This window comes from Accipiter gentilis, chromosome W (genome assembly GCF_929443795.1).
Source record: "Accipiter gentilis chromosome W, bAccGen1.1, whole genome shotgun sequence".
In the NCBI taxonomy this organism is placed as follows: domain Eukaryota; kingdom Metazoa; phylum Chordata; class Aves; order Accipitriformes; family Accipitridae; genus Astur; species Astur gentilis.
Genome location: NC_064918.1, coordinates 9,171,510 through 9,190,756, shown reverse-complemented (window position 1 = coordinate 9,190,756; position 19,247 = coordinate 9,171,510). Strand labels below are relative to the sequence as shown.

Genomic DNA, 19,247 nt, shown 5'->3' with positions numbered 1-19,247 from the left:
GAGATTCCCTACTCCCCCTTTTTGTGTTTCGTCAATTAACACCTGCTGTATTGCCCTTTGCAAATATCTATGAACACAAATAAACACAGTAAAAACAACATTATACCTAATAAAAGACACAAGAATAAAAGAAACTCCGATTTTTAACAAAGATACAAACCAACTCCTAAGTCCCCATCCCGCAGCTAAATGCTCTAAGCCGAAATGACAGCTTTCTTAATTGCGTTAAAGCTCTTGACAAACTGCAGTGATGACAAATGGGACAAAGTTGACCACTAGCTCTCATTGTCTTCCTTATCCCCTGGGTTGTCTGTTTTGGTGTTCCTCCCATTCACAGTGGCTGAAGATTTCCACGGTTTTACCCAGCGAGCTGGTACCCACTTTGGTCCAGAATCTGTAATGACACACATATATTCTCTACTGGTTACTTGTACTTCTGCTGGGCCCATCCACTGTCCCGTGTTCAAATCCTTATACATTACTTTAATTCCTGTTGTTTTTACTGTTGATAAATCATTGCTCAAGGCACTGCTATGAATTACCATGGGAGGGTTATCAGCGTTGCCTGCCAACCGCAAAAAATTGAGTACATATAAAACTTTCCAATTTCTTTCTTGTGGGGAGAGACCTATTTGCCCCGTTTTTTGTTTAGCTAACAGTCCTTTAATTACCTGATGTGCCCTTTCGATAATACTGTAAAAGCAAACTTCTCTTGATCTTCAGGATGTAACGGTATAGTAAAAAACCAATCTTTTAGATCAATAATCGAAATGTTCCAATCTACTGGAATCATTACCGGGGAGGGCAATCCAGGTTGTAAGGCTCCCATATCATGCATTACTGCATAGATAACACGTAGATCGTGCAACAAATGCCATTTCCCATTTTTCTTTGGGATGGTAAAAATTGGGGTATTTCATGGGCTAGTAGAGGGAACTATATGTCCTGCCTCTAGCTGCTCTTGTACTAACTCTTGAATCTTGGACAGCTTTTCTGCATTGAGCGGCCACTGATCAACCCATACCGGTGTTTCAGTTTTCCATCTCAGTTTTAGGATTGGCTGTCCTTCAATGGCCGTGATTAAAAACCCTGAGTTGTCAGCCTCGCACCCAGTTGACTCAAGATATCCCACCCAATCAATGCGATAGGAACGTTCAAAACGTATGGTCGTGTTTTCACCTCAGAGCCATCAGAAAAACAGAAATTTAAATGCTCTTTGCTCACACTAGTGGATTGCATCCCACCAATTCCATAAATCCCTTCAGTGGTGTGTATTAGCTGCCATTCATTAGGCCATTTACTTCTGGGAATTACGGTAACATCTGCTTCCGTATCAATGATCATTTTTAAAACAATGGTTTCGGTTTTTGGTCCCATAATTCTCACTGTCTCCTCTGGTTTTGACTTTTGAATATTTAAGGCCAATAGCACTGCAGGTGAACCAGAGGATCCAAAACCTGTATCTCCTCACAAAAGTTCGCCAGATTTTGGTACTCGGGATTCAAACAGAGCTAACTGTGTTATGCATGCACCTTTTGCAATATTCACGGGTGGCGTTATTGTTTGGACCATGATCATGATCACACCAGTGTAATCAGCATCAATTACTCCTGGTAAGACAAAAATCCCCTGTCGAGATGTTGATGATCGCCCCAACAATATCGCACATAATCCATGACCAAGAGGTCCTTTCATGTTTGATGGAATGCAATGCACCTTTGTGTCCAATAAAGTTACTTCTACTGCTGTTGCCACGTCCACTCCGGCACTTCCTGCTGTGGCGGAGGGGACGCTGTCCAGACACCTTGTATTTGTGTCGTAGCGCACGAGGATCTCGCGCTCAGTTGGGAGTTTCCCAAAACTCTGCTGCTGACATGATACTTCGATTTACATTCTTTAGTCACGTGGCCTCTTTTCCCACATCAATCGCATGGTGTTTCACCAGAGACTTTACCATAAACTTTATATTGCGCCTTAAAATGCCCTGGCTTTCCACAATTAAAACATTTCTTTTCTCCTGGCCTTTCCCCGCTTTTTGTTTGTAGCAGAGGTCGCATTGCTGTGGCAAATGCAGAAGCAAAAAGAGCAGCTTTCCCTTGTTCACCCATACGGTCACAAGCTTCTAACATCTCACTAACAGTAACACCTCGAGGTAACGTGCACAATACTCGCTTTGTTTTCGCATTTGCATTTTCAAATGCCAACTGATCAAGCAACTTAACCTTCATGTTACTATCAAGATCTGCGTGAGATTCCAATGCGGTATGCAGTCTGTCTATAAACTGAGCAAACGGTTCAGATTCTCCCTGTCGAATATTAACATAGGAAGGAGAAAATTTTCCTTGCTCGGGTATGCTTTGGAGAGCTTTAAATGCCAATTCCTGTGATTGCATTAAAACTTGAGTATCAAATTGAGCTTGCCAAGCAGCGTTTGAAAATGGTCCAGAGCCCATCAGCATTTGAGCAGTACATTGAGATAAGGGATCATTTTGTTGATGTCCCCTATTTTCTGCCTCTGCATCATCGCAGAGTTCCTGCCACCTATGGAAAAAATATAACTGTTGTGACGGTGACAACAAGGTTTTAGCAAACATTCATGAGTCATGTGGAGTTAAGGTTGACCCAGAAAATATATGGGACAAAACTGCCTGTGTAAAAGGAGATTTTAAACCATACTGAGCAATTGCAACCTTTGCTTCTTTTATGATTTTCCAATCAAATGGAACCCATTGATTAGGTCCACCCCCAGCCCCAGCAATAACTGGAAACGCTGTGGGAGCTGTTATGATTTCTCCCTCAATTAAGGCATCGCGAATAATTCCCCACCATCTATTCCGGGGGTCCGTTGTTTCTGGAAAGGTGGGGATCGGTTCCCTGGGAGGTGCAGAAGGCAGAGGTATAGGTGCAGGACAAGAAGGGGGCAGAGGTAAAAAAGGGTTTGAAGGAGGAGGAGTAGGAAGGGGGGTGGGGGGGGAAGAGGAGGAGGGAGTGCATCAAAGGATATGGCTGGCGGTTTTTCTCACTTCGCAGCAGCCTCCAACTGTGCCAGCTTTTCTATTACTGACTGCAACTGCTGTGAAGTGAGCTCCGGCCCCTCTTCATGCTCTTGAGACGACCCAGGCGTAGATGGAGGCAATGCAGGGTATATGCTAGGTATAATTTGTTCATGTTGAACGGTGGTATCTGGGGGCTGTTTTCTTGTAGGTGGATTTTTACTCGCTTCCTGATTCTCTAGGGTTTCCTTTAAGCGTACAGTTAGGGAGGCTTGGGAACTGTCAGATGGCTGATAAATATCGGCAGTCCCAGGGAATGGAACAGAAGTCAAGGGCACAGGAGCAGGCGGACAAGCTCCAGGGAAGCCAAAAGTCTCTCTCGCTGCATTATGTTTTTCTCCCCGCTTTTCCCTTTTGCTTGTGGTTGGAGAGAGAGCAGCAAAAGCAGCCGCAGCCGCTTTACGATATGCTTTCATTTCTTGCAGAGTTGTCTTAATTAATTTCCATAAAGTTGCAAGACCTTTAATTTCTTTAGACCCGTCACTAATTTCATCCCATAGGGAAGTTCCGATAGCTTTCCAGGTACTAAGCTCAAAAGCTGTACCCACACTAATTAAAAGGTTTCTGTCCTTGCTCCATTGTAGAAGACGCTTTAAACAAGCTTTATCATATTTTTTGCCTCTGAGAGTATATTTTGGAGGAGCTTAACTACCGCTTCTTCTTTGGAAAGCATAGACCCCATCTCCTCCCCTGACTGCTCACCTCCTTTATGGGTGAGTCCTCACCTCGACGGACGAAAAAATGACAGCGCTGTCTTATCTGCCTCTATGGGCACACCAGCCGGGGCAGCCGATCTTTCAGTCGGGATCCTCCCGTCTTCCTCTTATCCTGCCGTTCGTTCTCCAAACGTAGCGCAGAATTTGGGGGTTCCTGTTCGGGCGCCAATTGCGGGAGCATAATCATGGACTCAACGACAGATCAATATGATCATAGTTGAAGACTCTTTACTAGAGCTTCAGACATCATTTTATACATTGGTTATATCTGTACATGCGCTTAGCTATTTTACTATTGGTTACACACATTATTCACGCACTGTCTACGCGCCTAGTTACACTTAATGATTGGTTATATCAACACTGTACACGCACATAAACATAGGACATAATTGGTTATACTAACTAAAACACGCGAAACTTGTCTCAGTCTAATCGGTCAAGATAAACTGCCGAATTGAGGTTCTTTGTGCCAAGTTCCCTTTATCGTGGAATGCGCACCTGTGTTCTTCTAATTGGCATCTTTCTTTTTTTTGTCGTCTTGTTTATTCTGTTCAAGGCCTTCTAAAGGTGTCTGGAATGCTCTTGTGACCGTTAGCTAAATATGTGTCCACACCTCACTCTCCTCGTCTCTCTGTCCCCATGTGGTGGGTTGACCCTGGCTGGATGCCAGGTGCCCACCAAAGCCGCTCTATCACTCCCCCTCCTCAGCTGGACGGGGGAGAGAAAAATATAACGAAAGGCTCGTGGGTCAAGATAAGGGCAGTTTAATAAAATGATAGCAAAGGTTGCGCGCGAAAGCAAAGAAAAAACAAATGATGTTACTCTCTACTTCCCATCAGCAGGCGATGTCTGGCCACTTCCTGGGAAGCAGGGCTCCAGTACGCGTAGTGCTTGCTCCGGAAGACAAAAAATGCCCCCCACTCCGTCTCCCTTCACTTAGCTTTTATATCTGAGCTGACGTCATATGGTATGGAATATCTGTTTGGTTAGTTTAGGTCAGCTGTCCTGGTTATGTCCCGTCCCAAGATCTTGCCCTGCCCCAGCCTGCCATTGAGGGGAGGGCAAAAATGTTGGAGAGACAGCCTTGATGCTGTGCCAGCACTGCTCAGCAGTAGCCAAAACACTGGTGTGTTATCAACACCTTTCTAGCTACAGAGCTGCAGAGCACAGTGCTATGAGGGCTGCTATAGGGAGTACTAACTCCATCTCAGCCAGACCCAATACACCCCACCATCCCTGTCCTTGTGTTAAAGAATTTTAGTCATGGGTTTCTCTAGGTTTGCTTTATTAACAACTCAGAGTTGGGCCACCACTGCAGTGAATGGCGAAGGATAACTCAAAAACGCCTTCTATATATGTGATTTTACAAAACATTATGCAATTGATGTCTTGTCAAAAGTTCTTGGTGTTTTTCCATGAACTCTCAGTTCTCTATTCTCCAGTGGTTTCAAAAGTCCAATACGTTTTCCTGTCTCAACTGATTCTTATTGTCTCATCTCGGTTCTTATGAAGTTAGCGGTCATAGGCAGAAGGTCTCTGGTCACCACAGTCACTTATCTTCTTACACATCAAAGATCACCTTTGAATTTCTGAGAATCACTCAGGTAGTTTTATTACTTCATCTTACTCTGAAGTTAATCACTTTTATCTTTTCTTATGTCTTAGGTCTAAGACGTATGATCCTTTTTCTGTTGATTCAGCTTGACTGGATTTTAAGCCAGCTATGGTGAGGGCTACACAAGGGACAAACAAGCAACTTATGCATATTGTTTTATAAGCACCTGCATTCTATTAATCACATCTAAAACAATCTCTAATCATTAGTTATATGTCTGATATGAATAGTCTTAGAAACAATGAGGCTTAAGGCCTAATTCCCTTTACACCTTGTCCCTCTGTGCCCTCCATCCCTGTCCCCTCTGTCCCCGTCCCCTCGCTCTCCCCGTCCCTCTGTCCCCTCACTCTCCTCGTCTCTCTGTCCCCACCATCCCTGTCCCCTTACTGTCCTTGTCCCTCTGTGCCCTCCATCCCCATCCCCTCCATCCCCTCACTCTCACTGTCCCCTTACTGTCCTTGTCCTTCTGTCCCCTCCGTCCCTGTCCCCTTGCTCTCCCCATCCCTCTGTCCACTCCGTCCCCTTGCTGACCTTGTCCCTCTGTCCCCTCCATCCCTGTCCCCTCACTCTCCTACTCTCTGTCCCCACCATCCCTGTCCCCTTACAGTCCTTGTCCCTCCGTCCCCTCGCTCTCCTTGTCCCTCCGTCCCCTCGCTCTCCCTGTCCCTCATCCCTCTGTCCCTGTCCCCTCACTGTCCCAGTCCCTCTGTCCCCTCCATCCCTCTGTCCCCTCACTCTCCTCACCCCTCTGTCCCCTCCATCCCCTCACTCTCCCAGTCCCTCTGTCCCCTCCATTCCTGTCCCCTCACTCTCCCTTGTCCCTCTGTCCCCGTCTCTTCACTCTCCTGTTCACCTCCATCCCCTCTGATCCCTGTCCCCTCGCTCTTTGGGCTCCTCTGCCCCCATCTTCTCACTCTCCTGTCCCCTCCATCCCTTCCCATCCCTGTCCCCTCCCTCTCCTTGTCACCTCTCGTCCCCGTCCCCTCCTTTTCCTGTCCCCTCTGTCCCTGCAGAAGGACCCGCACCAGGCACTGAAGGAGCTGGCGAAGATCTGCATCCTGGCTGACTGCACCCTCCTGGTAGCCTGGAGGTAGGGACTGTCCCTGCATCACCCTTAGGGGTCCCCACTGTCACCTGTGGGTGGCCCTCCCCCACTCCCCGTGCCCTCCCCAGCCCCAAGGAGGCTGGGAGGTACCTGGAGACCTACAAGGCCTATGAGCAGAAGCCACCTGACCTGCTGAAGGAGCGGGTGGAGCAGGATTTCCTCTCCTGGGTGAGCTACGCATCCCCCCTCCCTGCCACCCCAATTTGGGGACCTTGGGGACCCCGAGGGTCCCCCGACACCCCCCACCCTGGTCACTCCCAGATGACAGACTGCCTGACCAGCATCAAGTTGGTGAACAAGATGGACGCGCTGAGTCTCCTCACCACCTTTGGGGTGAGTCACCCCTGGGGACGTGCCACCCTGGGGCACACTGGGGATGGGTCCCCAAGACCCTCGCTCACCCCCCCTGTGAGCCCCTCACCCTCCTTCCCGTCCTGCAGTTGCTGGCAGCTGTGGTGGACGTCTCCAGGGAGGATCTGTCCCTCTGCCCCGGTGTCGGACCCCAGAAGGTGTGAGCAATGAGGGGACATGGGGGACACAGCCCCTTGCCCCCCTCACACCTCCCCTTGTGTCCATGTGTGTGTATGTCCCCTCCTCCAGGCCAAGTGGCTCTTCGATGTCCATGAGCCCTTCCTCAAGGTCCCCAAATGAGCCACCACCCCCAAAATCTCCGGTTTTATAATAAATGGCATTTATTGGTGACACGGCTTCAGGGGGGGACGGGGACGATGACATGTGGGTCACTCCAGCTGTTCTCCCTTGTGCTGCTGCTGCTTCTTTTTGGGCACCTCTGGCCCTTTGGGGGCCACCCTGACATCTGGGGGGGGTCCCAGCCTGTGCTCCCCCCCCTCACCGGGTGCCGCCCTCCCCAGGGTTGACACCTCGGGTGCCTCCGGCGTCTCCATCATCATCATCTTCTTCCTCTTGGCTGGCAGTGGGTCGGGCACCGGGATAGTCACTGGCATGCCGGGGGGGCCCAAAGCTCTCGGTGATGGTGAGGCAGCCACGGGTGTGTGTGGGTGTGTGTGTGTGCAGGTTAGGTGGCTGGTGGGGGAGTTGGGAGCCAGGAGGAGGGTGCTGCCAGCCCCCCCGGGACCCCCCTGCAGCCTGTAGAGCTGCTTGTCACTGTCCCGGGGGGCTGGAGCTGCCTGAAGCTGTCCAGCAGCACTGTGCAGCCCTCCAGGCTGTAGGGACCGGGGGGGGGGGGGGGGGGGGGGGGGAACGGAACGGGACAACGACGACGGACGGGATGGGGACATGGCTGCTGGCACTGCCACCCCCCCATGGTGCCTTGCGACCCCCTCGATGGCACCACTGCCTCCCTGTCGCCCCCCTCTCATGGTGCTGCCACCTCCCTGAGCCCACCCTGATGTCACCAGCCCTGCCACCCCCCATACCCCCCCTCAATGGCACTGTGACCCCCCCCCAGTTGTCACTGCCCCCCCCATACCCTCCCAATGGCACTGTCAGCTCCTTGTGACCCCCCCCATGGCACGAGCCCTATCATACCCCCTGTACCCCCCAGTTGTCACTGCCACCCCATGTCCCCCCTGATGCCACCAGCCCTGTCACCCCCCTGTGCCCCCCAAATGTCATTGTGTTGTCATCCCCCCCCAGCTGACCTCTTGGGGCAGAAGTCGGCGGGGGCACGGATGAACCACAGTTCAGTGCTGGGACCCCCCAGGGTCGGCCCCTGCAGTCCCGGGGGGGGTGTGGGGTGTGAAGGGGCCACCGCCTCGAACTTGGGGAGAGGGGGGGGGCACTGGAACCGCACCGGCCCTGGGGACAGCCGGGTCATGGGCTGGGGGGGGGGGCTACGCTGCGACCCCCTCAACCCCCTCCTGTCCCCCATGTGCCCCCCCCAGCCCCCTATGTCCCCCGTGTTCCCTCCAGCTCCCCCGACCCCGTGTGCTCCCAGCCCCCTCTTGTGCCCCACGTCCCCCCGTCCCCTCTAGCCCCCCCACATCCCCCTGCCCCCCCATGTCGCCCCTGTCCCCTCTAGCCCCCCCCGACCCCATATGCCACCCACAACCCCTGCCTCCCCAGTTCCCCCACGCCGCCCCATATGTCCAAGATATCCCTCTGCCCCCCCATATCCCCCCACGTGCCCCCCCCGAGATCCCCCCGCTCACCCTCCATGCCGCCGCGTGCACGGCGTGACCCCGGCCCCGCCCCCTGGGCGCGTCCACCCAGCCGCTCCGCGCGGGAGCGCCCCCTCCCCCATCCCCCATCCCCGCGGGGCAGTTAGTGCGGTCCAGCGGCGGGAACGGGGGGCGGGCTTTAAAGTGGGGCTACGCCTTCGTCCCGCCCTTTAATGGGCGAGGCCTGAAACCCGTCGGCTTTTAAAGATGCAGAGACCCTCCGCGACCCCGCGGGGACATTGAGGGGGTCCGGGGGGATCAGGGTCACCCGGGCGTCGGGAATACCGGGACGGGACGGGACGGGACGGGACGGGACGGGACGGGGTGGGGGGTCAGGCCCAGACTACAGCTCCCGGTGTGCACCGGGACCCACCCGACCGGCCGGGACGGGGCGGGAGCGGGGCTGGGAGGCGCCGGGAGGCGCCGGCGCTGCAGGTACTGGGGACGGGGGGAGCCCCGGGGCTCTGCACCCACCAACCCACCCCCGTGAGCCCCCGCGTAGGATCTGACACTCCCCCCCGCGTGTGGCCCCCCCCGTGGGATCTAACCCCTCCCCCCGTGGGATCTGACCCCTTCTCGTGGGATCCCCCACTCGTGGGACCCGCCCCCCCCCCCCCAGCACCCTGGGGCGCAGGGTGCGGCCCCCCCCCCCTCCCCGCTCAGCTCCCTCCCCCGCGTGACCCAGCGCTCTGGAATTGGGCGTAGAGGCCGCGGGGACGCGGGTGCGCCACCAGCACCCACCGGCACCCCGACCTGCACCCCGCTAGGTACTGACTCCCCCCGTGGGGCTGGGGAGGGGTTGGACCCCTAAGTCTGTTTTGGGGTGATGGGGGTGCATGGGGAGCACCCTTGGGTACCCGGATGCTGGGGTCTGGTTTGGGGTGCTGAGTGGGGGGGGACAGCACACTTGGGTGCTCGGACGCTGGGGTCCAGTTTGGGGTGCTGAGTGGGGGGGGAGAAGCACCTTTGGGTGCCCTCCTGGATGCCTGGGTCGAGTTCAGAGTGCTGGGAGTGTTGGGGAGCACCCTTGGGTGCACAGCTCTGATTTGGGGTGCTGGGGGGGGGAAGCACCCTTGGGCACTTGGGATGGCTGGGTCCAGTTTGGGGTGCTTGGGGAGGGGGCGGGGAGCACCCTTGGGTGCCTGGGTCCGATTCGGGGTGCTGCGGGGGTTGGGGAGCACCCTTGGGTGCCTGGACACTGGGGTCTGGCTCGGGGTGCTCAGGATGGGGAGCACCTTCAGGTATCTGTATACCTGGGTCTGATTGGGGGTGCTGGGTTTGGGGGGAGCACCCATGGGTGCCCGAACACCTGGGTGCTTTCCCAGCTCCCCTCCTGTCTCGCTGCCCAACCCGGGGCGAGCTGGGGCTTGTCCCCTGTCTCCCCGAGGGCAAGGGCTGGGTGGGGCCGCTTGGGTGGGGCCATGGCCCTGGGTGGGGGGACAGGGTGCCCCTCTGACACCCCAAATCCCGCCCCCCCCATGCTGGCATTGGGGCACCCATAGTGGGGGGTCCCCCTTTCTGTGGGGGGCAGACCTTCCTCCACCCTGTTCCCCATGCTGAGTGACCCCAATGAAAAGGGGGGGTCCTGCCACCCCCCCCTTTAGCAGGGGGGTGCATCACCTCCCCCATTGCACCCACCAGGGCTCTGCCCCGGGGGGGGGGGGGGTTCGGGCAGCACCCTGTTCCTTGTGATGGATTAATTACCAGTAATTATGATGATGATCCCCGAAAGGCGAACGGGTCCCAACATGTCTCCGCTCCCCACATTCCCAGGGGATTGGGGTGCAGGGTGGGGGCACAGGGTGGAGATGGAGGGGTGCCCCCCCCATGGAAGAGGGGGGGTGCCCACCCATTGCCCCCCCCCCCCAAAGGTGGCAAGATGGCAAGTGAGCAGCTGCGCAGCGCCCAGGACCTGCTGGATCTCACCTTCCAGTGTGAGTGTGGGGCAGTGGGGAGGGGGGGATGGACACGGACCCTTTTGGGGTGCAGCCTGATCCATGTGTCCCCCCCTTGTCCCCCCCCCAGCCTTGGCCATGCAGCACATGGACTTGAAGCAACTGGAGCTGGACACGGCAGTGGCCAAAGTGGACGAGCTCTCCCGGCAGCTCGAATCCCTCTGGACCGATGGTCCTGGACCCCCCAAAGTAGGATCTGGGACTTGGGGGGGGGGGCACCCCATTGGTCCCCCCCACACCCTAATACCCAACCTGCCCCCTCCACCCCTCCCCATCCCCAGGAGACGTACAGCCCCAGCCGAACCCGCTCGCCCCTCGGCCGGAGGAGCCTGGCACTGGAGAATCTGGAGATGTTGGGGGACCTGCTGGGTCGCCCTGGTTCCCCCCGGACCCCCCATTATCTCCCGGGGGAGGATCGGGCCCCTTCACCCCGACCCAAGGTGCTGGCAGTGCCCTACAAGGGGTTGGCACTGCTCAGCCTGGGGGGTCGAGCCTCCTCCCCTCGTCCCCATCGCCCCTACGAATTCTTGGGGCTCGGGGGGTCCCCCAGACCGGGTGAGGGACCTGTGTTCTTCCCTGAGCGGGCACCCTCACTCCGACCCCCTGTGCCCCCCCCTTACGAGGTGCACGGGCTGTACCCCTCCGTCAGCAGCCCCGCTGTCACCTTCCGGGTGCAGGGTAAGGCCACCGCGGTGGTGGTGGTGGGGTACACACAGTGGGGACAGTCCCTGGGGTGGGGGGTGCTGGTGTCCCTGTCTTGGGGTGCTCCTGTTCCTCTTTGGGAAATCCCGCTGTGAGATACTGCTCCGTCCTGGGGTGTCCCTGAGCCACCTGAGTTGTCCCCATCCCTGGCTGTCCCCATCCCTGGGTGTCCCCCAAATCCATCCTGGGGTGTCTCCATCCCTGGGTGTCCCCAATCCATTCTGAGGTGTCCCCATCCCTGGATGTCCCCCATCCATCCTGGGGTGTCCGTATCCCAAAGTGTACCCATGCCTGTGTGTCCCCAATCCATCCTGGGTTGTCCCCATGCCTGGGTGTCCCCAAGCCTCGGTGTCCCCCAGTCCATCCTGCATTGTCCGCATCCCTGGGTATCCTCAGTCCATCCTGGAGTGACCCCATCCTGGGGTGTCCCCCAATCCATCCTGGCGTGTCCCCAATCCATCCCTGGCTGTCCCCTTCCCGGGGTGTCCCCAATCTGTCCTGGCTTGTCCCCATCCCGGGGTGTCCCCCAATCCATCCTGGGGTGTCCCCATCCCTGGGTGTCCCCGATCCGTCCTGTGGTGTCCCTATCCTGGGGTGTCTCCGATCCATCCTGGGGTGTCCCCATCCCTGGGTGTCCCCGATCCATCCTGTGGTGTCCCTATCCTGGTGTGTCCCCAATCCATCCTGGGTTGTCCCCATGCCTGGGTGTCCCCAAGCCTCAGTGTCCCCCAATCCATCCTGTGGTGTCCCCATCCCTGGGTATCCTCAGTCCATCCTGGAATGACCCCATCCTGGGGTGTCCCCCAATACATCCCTGGGTGTCCCCATGCCTGTGGTGTCCCCAATCCATCCTGCGGTGTCCCCATCCCTGGCTTGTCCCCAATCCGTCCTGGCATGTCCCCAATCCATCCCGGGGTGTCCCCATCCCTGAGCGTTCTTCAGTCCATCCTGGGGTGTCCCCATCCTGGGGTGTCCCCATTCCTGCATGTTCCCAATCTGTCCTGACTTGTCCCCATGCCTGTGGTGTCCCCAATCCATCTTGGCGTGTCCCCATCCCTGGCTGTCCCCAATCCATCGTGGGCTGTCCCCATCCCTGGGTGTCCCCGATGCATCTTGGGATGTCCCCTAATCCATCCTGCGGTGACCCCATCCCTGGGTGTTCCCCAGTTCATCCTGGGGTGTCCCCATCCCTGGGTGTCTCCGATCCATCCTGGGGTGTCCCCATCCCTGGGTGTCCCCGATCCATCCTGGTGTGTCCCCATCCTGCGGTGTCCCCATCCCTGAGTATTCTCTAGTTCATCCATGGGTGTTCCCATCCTGGCGTGTCCCCATCCCTGAGCGTTCTCCAATCCATCCTGGCATGTCCCCATCCTGGGTTGTCCCCATCCCTGGGTGTCCCCCAATCCATCCTGGAGTGTCCCCATCCTGGTGTGCTCCTGTCTCTATCCCAGGATGACCTCATTATGGGGTATCCCTCATCTTGGTGTGTCCCCAAGCTGTCCCAGGGTGCTTCTGTCCCCATCCTGTGCTGTCCCCATCCTGGGGTGTCCCCCAACCCTGTCACTGAGTGCTCCTGCCCCCTCCTGAGGTCCTCCCATCCATCCCCCAATTTGAGGACCTTGGGCAGGGGGGGTGGGGGGTGACTGGGCCATGTTGGGGGGGTCCCCTCAGCCCCCATCCCTGTGTGTCCCCCCCAGATGACCTCGTGATCAAGCGGCGGCCACAGAAGAGCTGGAATGAGTCTGACCTGGACGTAGCTTATGAGAAAAAAACCCCCAGCTCGGGGACCTATGACCGTGAGCTGGGGGAGCTGGGGAGGGGGGCACATGGGGGGGCTGAGGGGCACTGGGGGTGGCTTGGGGAAGCCAGGGCTGCCACCTGAAGTGGCTTGGGACCTATGACCGTGAGCTGGGGGAGCTGGGGAGGGGGGCACATGGGGGGGCTGAGGGGCACTGGGAGTGGCTTGGGGAAGCCAGGGCTGCCACCTGAAGTGGCTTGGGAGTATTAAGGAAGGTTTGGGGGTGGGGTGGACATTTTGAGGGGCTGGGGGGGATAGAGTTTCCAGTGGGGATGGGGGGGTCACGAGGCAGCTTCTGGGGTGTCCAGGGGCAGGTTGGCCCTGGGGCGGCAGATCAGGAGGGTCTGGGGCTGCTGGTTGGGGTACAGCGAGCTGGGGGTGGTGGTCCAGGGGTGCTGGGGGGCTTGGGGGGGCACCATGGGGGGGGTGGGGTCTGGGGCTGTTGGTTTGGGTGCTGAGGGGTGGGCAGGGCTTGGGGGGGAGGTTTAGGACTTTTAGTGGTGTCCAGGGCTTGGGGAGCACCATGTGAGGGTCTGGGGCTGTTGGTTTGGCTGCTGAGGGGGGTCTGGGGCTGTTGGGGGGGTTTAGGGCTTTTGGGGGGGTCTTGGTCTGCTGGGGGAGGGGAGTCCAAAGTTGCCAGGCTGGGTGTGGGGTACTGGGCGCTGAGTGTCGGAGTGCTTCTGGGGTGGGGGTCCTGTCCCGTTCCCCCCCGTCCCCCCGACCCCGGCACAGCACTGAGGTCTGTCGTCCCCCCTCCCAGGCACCGGTGAGGGGCAGCCAGGGCTGCGGCCGTCCCTGGGGCTGGCACTGGCACCCTGGAGGGAGTCGAGCCTGGATGGGGCCAGCGGGCAGAACAAGGTGACCACTCGGGGGTGGGCGTCCGGCCACTGTCCCCAGCCCTGGTGCCTGACGCCGGGGTAGATGGACAGATGGGCTGGCTCCCTCCCCGATGCCTTGTTCACCCCCCTCCTCCAGGATGGTGCCTACGGGGGGCACAGTGCCACGCTACCCCGTAACTGCAAGGTGTCCCCGCTGACGGGCGAGTGGCGGGCAGAGGCAGCCTTTCGACGCTCCGGACCCGGCACCCTGCCCCACAGCTGGCACTTCTCCCAGCAGCCCATCTCCCGCATCCCCGTGCCCCCCCAGGGCGGGCGACCCCCCTGCCACAAACCTTTGCCCCTTTCCATGATCTTCAAGCTGCAAAACGCTTTTTGGGAGCAAGGGGTCAGCGGTCCCCGGGGGCTTCCCCTGGTCCCCCCTGCCGGTCCCTGTGCACCCCAAAAGCAGCCCCAGCTCTGGGCACTACCCCAGGCCCCCCTGGCACTGACCGGGGGTGAAGGTGAGGTGCCCGGGGGGTGGGGTCCGGGGGGGGGTCCGGGGTGGGGAGACATAGGGGTTATTGGGGGGGGTGTGTCTGTGGGCAGCAGGATGTGGGTTTGGGGGGGACCAGGGGGCTGCAGCATGAGGGGTACAGAACTTGGGGGGGGGGGGGCAATGGGGCTGCAGCATGCTGAGATGGGGGGGTTGGGGGGGTCCATGGGGTTCCTGTGTGCTGACCCACCCAGGGTGGCGGGTTATGGTGCTGACCCCAGCCCCCCCTGACAGGATCTGGGCGCCCCGTGCCCCCTGAGACCATCCCGCTGGAGGGGGAGCCAGAACTGGAGCGGCTGCTTCAGGGTGGGGAGGCTGAGTGGTTGGAGCGGCCGCTCAGCCCCACACGGCTGCAGCCCCTGCTGCCCCCTGAGGCCCAGCGGGTCCCCGAGTTTGAGGAGTTGGCACGGGTGCTGGCCGAGGTGCCGCGACCCCTCAAGCGCCGCGGTTCCATGGAGCAAAGCCTGGGACCCGTGCTACCACCCACCCGTACCCGCCAGTACCAGCAGCTCATCACCCACCTCCTGCACCGCCCGCCCCGCCGTGATGAGCCCTTGGCTCCTGGTGACACCGGTGCCTCATCCGACCTGCCACCCCCTGCTCCAGCGGCTCCTGAGGCTCGGCCACCCCGCCACAGCCCCCCACCGCAGTCCCCCAGCAGCCCAGCACCCGCTCCAGTAAGTATCTGCAGTTCCCGGGGTGCCACGGTGTCCCTTGGAGCCCCTTGAGGTGCCACGAGGTGCCTGGCATCCCTTGGAGCCTCCTGAGGTGCCACATGGTGCCTGGTGCCCCTTGGAGCCCCCAGGGGTGCCAGGCAGTGGTTGCTGTCCCCAGGGGTTGTTCAGCCTGGGGAAGAGAAGCCTCTGGGGAGGCCTTATTGCAGCCTTTCAACGTATAAAGAGGGCTTATAAGAGAGACACGGAAAGACTTTTTACCAAGGCCTGTAGTGGCAGGACAAGGGGCAACAGTTTTAGACTGAAAGAGGCTAGGTTTGACCATAAGAAAGAAATTTTTTTATGAGAGTGGTGAGACACAGGAACAGGTTGCCCAAAGAAACTGGATGCTCCATCATTGGAAGTGTTCAAGGTCGGGTTAGATGGGACTTTGGGCAACATGGTATACTGAAATGTCCTTGCCCGTGGCAGGGGGATTGGACTAGATGATCTTTAAAGGTCCCTTCCAACCCAAACCATTCTATGATTCTATGAAATGGCAAGCAGTGCCCGGTGCCACCAGACGTGCCCTGCAGGTGGCACTGCGGTCCCCATGGGTGCACTGTGGTGCCAACCAGTGTCCCAGGAGGTGTCCCCAAGGTCCCTCGGGTGCTCCAGAGCACTGGGTGCACTGGGATGTGTCCCCAGAGTCCCCTGAGTGCTGAAGAGCACTGGGTGCCCCTGGAGGTGTCCCCAAGGTCCCCCGGGTGCTGAAGAGCATTGGGTGCTCTGGGAGGTGTCCCCAGGGTCCCCTGGGTGCCGTACAGCACCAGGTGCCTTGTCGGTGTCCCCCAGCCCCCCCTGACCCCCTGGCTGCCACAGGAGCTGCGCTCGGCCCTGCGCGACCCCTCCTCGCCCCGCAGGCACCCCGGGGCCCGTGTGCGCCTCAACCCCTTGGTGCTGTTGCTGGATGCGGCCCTGACTGGGGAGCTGGACGTGGTGCAGCAGGCAGTGGCTGAGGTGGGACGGGACAGCGGGGACAGGGTGGCAGGGACAAAGGCTGGGGTGGCGAGGGCTGGGGGACAGGGGGATGGGGGACAGAGTGACAAGGAGAGCAATGTGCCTGGTGCTCAGGGGTGGCAGGGGGGTGTCGGGGAATGGCAGTGGGGGTGGCAGAGGGTAGCGGTGTGGGGACAGGTGTGCGTGTCCCCAGCTGAATGACCCCAGCCAGCCCAATGACGAAGGCATCACAGCACTGCACAACGCCATCTGCAGCGCCAACTACGGCATTGTTGACTTCCTCATCGCCAGCGGGGCCAACGTCAACTCCCCCGACAGCCATGGCTGGTGGGACAGGGACAGGGACCTATCGACATGGTGATGGGGGGATGGGGGACCTCACAGCTGCAGCTGGTGGGACGGGGACCCACCAACATGGTGATGGGGGGACAAGGGACCCCACAGCTGTGGCTGATGGGATGGGGACGGGGACCCACTGACATGGGGTGGGGGCATGGGGGATCCCCAGGCACAGCTGGTGGGACAGGGGGTGGGACTTGGGGACCCCACAGACATGGAGGGGTGGGGACACCTGGGACCCCCAGACCCCCAGAGCCAGAGGAGGTGGGGACAGGTACTCCAAGGACCCCCAAAGCTATGGGGAACAGGGATGAGGACCCCACCCCCCCAGAGCCTGGGGTGATTGGGGATGGGGAGAGAGGGGGACAGGAACCCCAATAACCCCCCAACAACCCTGGGTGAGCAGGGACAGGGATGGGGACCCCAGTTACCCCCAACAGTCCTTGGTGACTGGGGACAGGGAGGGATGGGGGATCCTGATCCCCCTGTGACCGAGGGACGAGGACAGGCACAGGGGCTCCCTCATCCCTAGGACACTGGGGGGGTGTGGGTGGGTCGCAGGGGAACCCATCCTCTGCCCCCCCCCCCCCCAAAAAAAAAAAAAATTCCCCCATCCCAACGGTGCCAGGACGCCACTGCACTGCGCAGCCTCGTGCAATGACACGAGGGTGTGTGTGGCCCTGGTGCGCCACGGAGCCGCCATCTTTGCCACCACCACCAGTGACGGCAGCCTGGCTGTGGAGAAGTGTGACCCGTACCGGGAGGGCTATGCTGACTGCTACAACTACCTTACTGGTACCAGGGCATGGGGGGGAACTGGGAGTATATGGGGATGTGTGGGGTGGTATGGGTTCTGGGACAGGGTACTGGGCACATATGGGTACTGGAAGGGCATGGTACTGAGCAGGTATGGTTACTGGTGGGGTGTGGGTACTGGGAGGGGGGTACTGGAGTGGTATGGGTACTGGGAGAAGGAATATGAGGACTGGGAGGGGATTCTGGGGTAATATGGCTACTGGGAGGGGGTACTGGGCATGTATGGGTACTGGGAGGGGGTACTGGGCAGGTTATGGGTACTGGGAGGTGGTACTGAGAGGGTATAGGTGTTGGGAGGGGATATTGGGGGTATATGGGTACTGGGAGGGGGTTCTGGGCAGGTTATGGGTACTGGGAGGTGGTACTGAGAGGGTATAGGTGTTGGGAGGGGATATTGGGGGTATATGGGTACTGGGAGGGGGTACTGGGGTGGTATGGGTACTGGGAGGGGGTATTGCAGGTATACAGGTACAGGGAGGAGATACTGGGGTGGTGTGTGTACTGGGAAGGGGTATTGGGGCTATACAGGTACTGGGAGCGGGCGCTGAGAGGAGATATGGGGAGGATATGGATACTGGGAAGGGGTACTGGGAGGGGTACAGATATTGGGAGGGGATACCAGGATGGGGGCGGGTTCAGGGTAGGAGGGTGCCGGGGGTGCAGTGCCATGGGGGTGCTGGGGGGGTTACGGGCTGCTGGGGGGGGTTCAGGGCAACAGGGTGCTGGGGGTGTAGTGCCACGGGGCATGTTTGGGAGTGGTTCAGGGTGCTGACATCCATGTCCCGGCAGAGGTGGAGCAGAGCATGGGGGTGCTGAACAGCGGGGTGGTGTATGCGCTGTGGGACTACAGCGCCGAATTTGGGGATGAGCTGTCCTTCCGCGAGGGCGAGCCTGTCACTGTCCTGCGCCGCCAGCCCCAGGAGGAGCTCAACTGGTGGTGGGGGTCCCTCTATGGCCATGAGGGCTACATCCCCCGGAACTACTTTGGGGTGAGGGGGGGTGCCACAGCACCCACGGCCCCGGGGGGGGGGGGGGGTGTGTGTCCCACAGCCACTCCATAGCCTCAGGGGGGTACCCGTAGCACCCATGGCCCTGAGGGGGACCCGCAGCACCCACATCCCTCAGGGGGTCCCACAGGGCCCATGGCCCCAGGGGGGTCCACAGCCCCCACAGCCACCCCACAGCCCTGGGGGAGCACCCACAGCACCCATGGCCACCCCACAGCCCATGGGGGTACCCGCACCCACAGCCCCAAGGGTGACCCACATCCCTCAGGGGGTCCCACAGCACCCATGGCCCCGGGGTGACCCAGAGCACCCATGGCCACCCCACAGCCATGGGGGGGGTCCCACAGCACCCATGGTCCCCACAGCCCTGAGGGCAGATTTCATGTCCTCCCTGGCTCCTCCATGGCTTGTGGTCCTGGGGGGCTGAGGGGGGGCACCCTCCCCCTGACGCCCTCCCCCTCCCCCAGCTCTTCCCTAGGGTGTGGCCACAGCGGAAGAAGGTCTGAGGGGGGGCCCTAAGGATATGGGGGGGCCCTGAGCCGGCCCCCCCCAGCTGCTCGGATGTATGGGTCCCCCTTGCCAGCGGGCACCTCTTTGGCTGCCACCCATCCCATCCCCCCCCATCCGAGCAAGGCACCAGGGTGCTGCCTCTTCCTCCCCCCCGGTGTCATGTATCCCCCCGGCTGGTGACAGTGGGTGCCACCCCAAGGTATTGGCTTTTCTGGGGAGTAAAGAGCCTTCGGCTACACCTGGTTGGTTCTGTCCTCTGCATCACAGGGGGGTGGGTGGGGGCTGTGGGGACTGAGGGTGACATGGGTGGGGACACCCTGCATCAGATGGGGGGGGTGACATGGATGGGGACACTTTATTTGGGACCAGAGTGGGGGACACGGGGGGGGGGGGATGCCCTGCTTGGGACCGTAGGGGTGACATGGATGGGTACACTCTACTCA

General features: G+C 59.3%; 2 protein-coding genes across 2 annotated transcripts; both read left to right on the top strand.

Moving 5' to 3' along the window:
* Positions 1-5,628: 5,628 nt before the first annotated feature.
* LOC126035559 (DNA excision repair protein ERCC-1-like) lies at positions 5,629-7,007 on the top strand. Its single transcript, XM_049794202.1, has 5 exons — positions 5,629-5,640; positions 6,089-6,477; positions 6,561-6,660; positions 6,754-6,825; positions 6,933-7,007. The coding sequence occupies exons 1-5, from the start codon at positions 5,629-5,631 to the stop codon at positions 7,005-7,007; spliced, it is 648 nt and encodes a 215-aa protein (XP_049650159.1).
* Positions 7,008-10,512: 3,505 nt separating this feature from the next.
* On the top strand, positions 10,513-18,800 carry LOC126035558 (relA-associated inhibitor-like). Its single transcript, XM_049794201.1, has 12 exons — positions 10,513-10,581; positions 10,710-10,776; positions 10,868-11,266; positions 12,988-13,086; positions 13,849-13,946; positions 14,064-14,427; positions 14,694-15,136; positions 15,995-16,132; positions 16,326-16,459; positions 17,100-17,266; positions 18,077-18,276; positions 18,762-18,800. Exons 1-12 carry the CDS (start codon positions 10,513-10,515, stop codon positions 18,798-18,800), a joined length of 2,217 nt encoding a protein of 738 aa, XP_049650158.1.
* Positions 18,801-19,247: the final 447 nt, after the last annotated feature.